Below are 2,500 nucleotides of genomic sequence, written 5' to 3'. Positions count from 1 at the left end.
TTAATTTAATTTGGCTTTACGATTATTTCTTACCATTGTTTTAATGAAGTATTTGAAAAGTAAACGTATTGTTCTCCAAAAAGTTTTTTTTACCTGTATTTTTACCTGTTAAATGACATTATAGTGTCAATATATGAGTTAATTTGGCTAATTTTGCTTGTTGAATCTCAAATCTGAGGCTTTATGTAATTATTATTTTATGATTATTTCTTACCTTTTTTTAATCAAGCATTTGAAAAGCAAATATTTTGTTATAGAAACAGTCACATATTTGATATTTCTACCTGTTAAATTACATTATAGTGTTCATATATCAGGTAATTTGGCCGATTTTGCTTGTTGAATCTTAAAAGTGCATGTCCAAACGCTTATCGCTGCTCCGTTTAGCAGCAGCAGCAGCTGTGACGCAGCCTAGCTAACACTGCTAACACTGCTAACACTGCTAACATCTGCGCACTGTGTCATGGAGTCAATCTGCATTGTGTTTGTGTGTCTGTAGGAGCTCAGGAGGTTCTCATTGACCCAGGTACAGTATTTGTTTAACCACATCGCTCTCGTAGACACAACTCCTGTGTAACATCAGTGTGTGTGCGTGTGTGTGTGTGCGTGCGTGGCGTTGTTTTTCCTCCCGCCGCGTCATCATCATTTTATTTTGAAAAATCCGCTGATGTGTTTTATTTCTTTTTCTTCCTGTGACAGGTAGCGTTCTGATCATCTTATTTTTTTTAATGTTTTTTGTTGTGTTTTGTTCTAATGCGCCTTATTCTTTCTCACAGCTACGTTTCTGGTGATTTGGTGTCACATGACCACGTTATTGAAGAAATGTCTTCTCTCATTTGCTTCCATTCTTCTCCTCCTCTTCCTTTTTAATTATTATTATTATTAAGCCATTATTAGTCTAACGCAAATGTTCCCAACCTTTCACTGTCGTAGCCTAGAAGAACAAATCAGATCGTGGATTTGGGGTGAATTCCAATTCCTTGCTTAATCCTCAATCTCAGTCCCGATTGTCAGAGAAATTAAGTTGAGGGTCAAGCTGTATCGCCCTCAATGTCGAGATTTTCCCGAGACCACCCTTGGGAGCGAGGGCTACCCAGAATGCATTGCGTGTTTTCACGTAACAAAGATGGCGTCGAAAGCGGGGAAACAAGTATTTTCTTTGTTAATAGAGATATAAAAATGATGAAAACCATTGTATTATCTTAGTTTAGGCCCATATTATGGATTACTGACGTCATTGTTGCGTAACATTTATTTTTATTTTACGATCTTTTGTTTACTTTTCAATAAGTCGTGGTGTGTGGTAACTGTCAGCTGAATATTTGTACGAGTATCATCTTATAACTAACTGACAACCTAATAACTTGACTGACAAACGGATCAGAATAAATAATCCTGACGTAAATGCGTTCTTCTTCTTCTTCTCCTTCTTTTTTGGAGTTGACAGACTGGACGCAGCATTCGCGTTATTCTGCCCCCTACAGTCTGAAGACGTATCTGCATCTAAGGGGTGTCCCGTTTCTAAGTGACAAAATAACCCTCGACACTTGGTTTTGAGGGCCAGTTAAGATTAAGGGTTGAGCTTGAGGGTTAAGATTGGAATTGGAATTGGCCCTTAGTTTGTTACTCTCTGCGCCTGTGAATCGTCGCAGAAACTAAACTTTTATCCGTTTTGTTTGTTTCTTGTGCGATGCAGCCGCTCATTATTCACTTCCTGTATGTTTCCCAGTGACAGCACCGCAGTGTTCAGCGGCCGCAGACCCACCACCGCCGCTGCTGCTGCTGGGTGACATTTAGAATTTGTAGTCGAGGCCAAAAGATGCATCTTTGAAGCCAGTGACGCGTCCAAAAACATCATGATTAATGTTAAAAAGGACACTCACACACATATATATATATATATATATATATATGTATATATATCAGTATGCTGTGGTGGCAGTGACAACTTAAGGCTCCTCTGTCGTTGCCCCCCCCCTCCCCCCCTGTGTCCTTCCATTTCCATTTCAATGGATGGATGTCTCATTTTCTTCTTCTCCTTCTCCCTGAAAAGAAACTGAACATAATATTATTATTATTATTATTATTATTATTATTATTATTCCGTTCTCTTTGGCGTCCAGGTGCCCTCACGGCCAACGGCATCAGCGCCGACACCAGCACGGAGATCGGACGAGCAAAGAACTGCCTGAGTCCCGAGGACATTATCGAGAAATACAAAGAGGCCATCTCCTACTACGGCAAGGTACCGACCAACGTTATTGTAAAGACGTGTGTGTATGTGATATATGTTCGTGTTATTAAATGAGGTGGGTTCAGATTTTAAAAAACGGCATTCAGTACAGCTCAGCCACTCTCAGAATAGCGATAAAAATAGTGATAGCGTCTACGGATCACGCCCAAAATGTAATCACTTGTTCCTGGTCCTATCGCGGACATTACCTGAAAATTTCATCTAAATCCGTCCGTGACTTTTTTTTAAGTTATGTTGCTAACGCCG

At 39.7% G+C, this 2,500-nt stretch overlaps 1 protein-coding gene across 3 annotated transcripts in view; it reads left to right on the top strand.

Annotated features, from left to right (window-relative positions):
• Positions 1 to 2,500, top strand: part of trappc9 (trafficking protein particle complex subunit 9) — a 213,826-nt gene that overhangs the window by 15,569 nt on the left and 195,757 nt on the right. For all 3 annotated transcript variants that reach the window (XM_083899962.1, XM_083899963.1, XM_083899964.1), the window contains exon 5: positions 2,124 to 2,245. In XM_083899962.1, coding sequence (XP_083756088.1) covers positions 2,124 to 2,245 — 122 coding nt within the window. The remainder of the gene's footprint in view (positions 1 to 2,123; positions 2,246 to 2,500) is intronic.

The sequence above is a fragment of the Microchirus variegatus genome (genome assembly GCF_963457635.1).
Source record: "Microchirus variegatus genome assembly, chromosome: 13".
Taxonomy (NCBI): domain Eukaryota; kingdom Metazoa; phylum Chordata; class Actinopteri; order Pleuronectiformes; family Soleidae; genus Microchirus; species Microchirus variegatus.
This window is presented reverse-complemented; position numbering and strand designations above follow the sequence as displayed.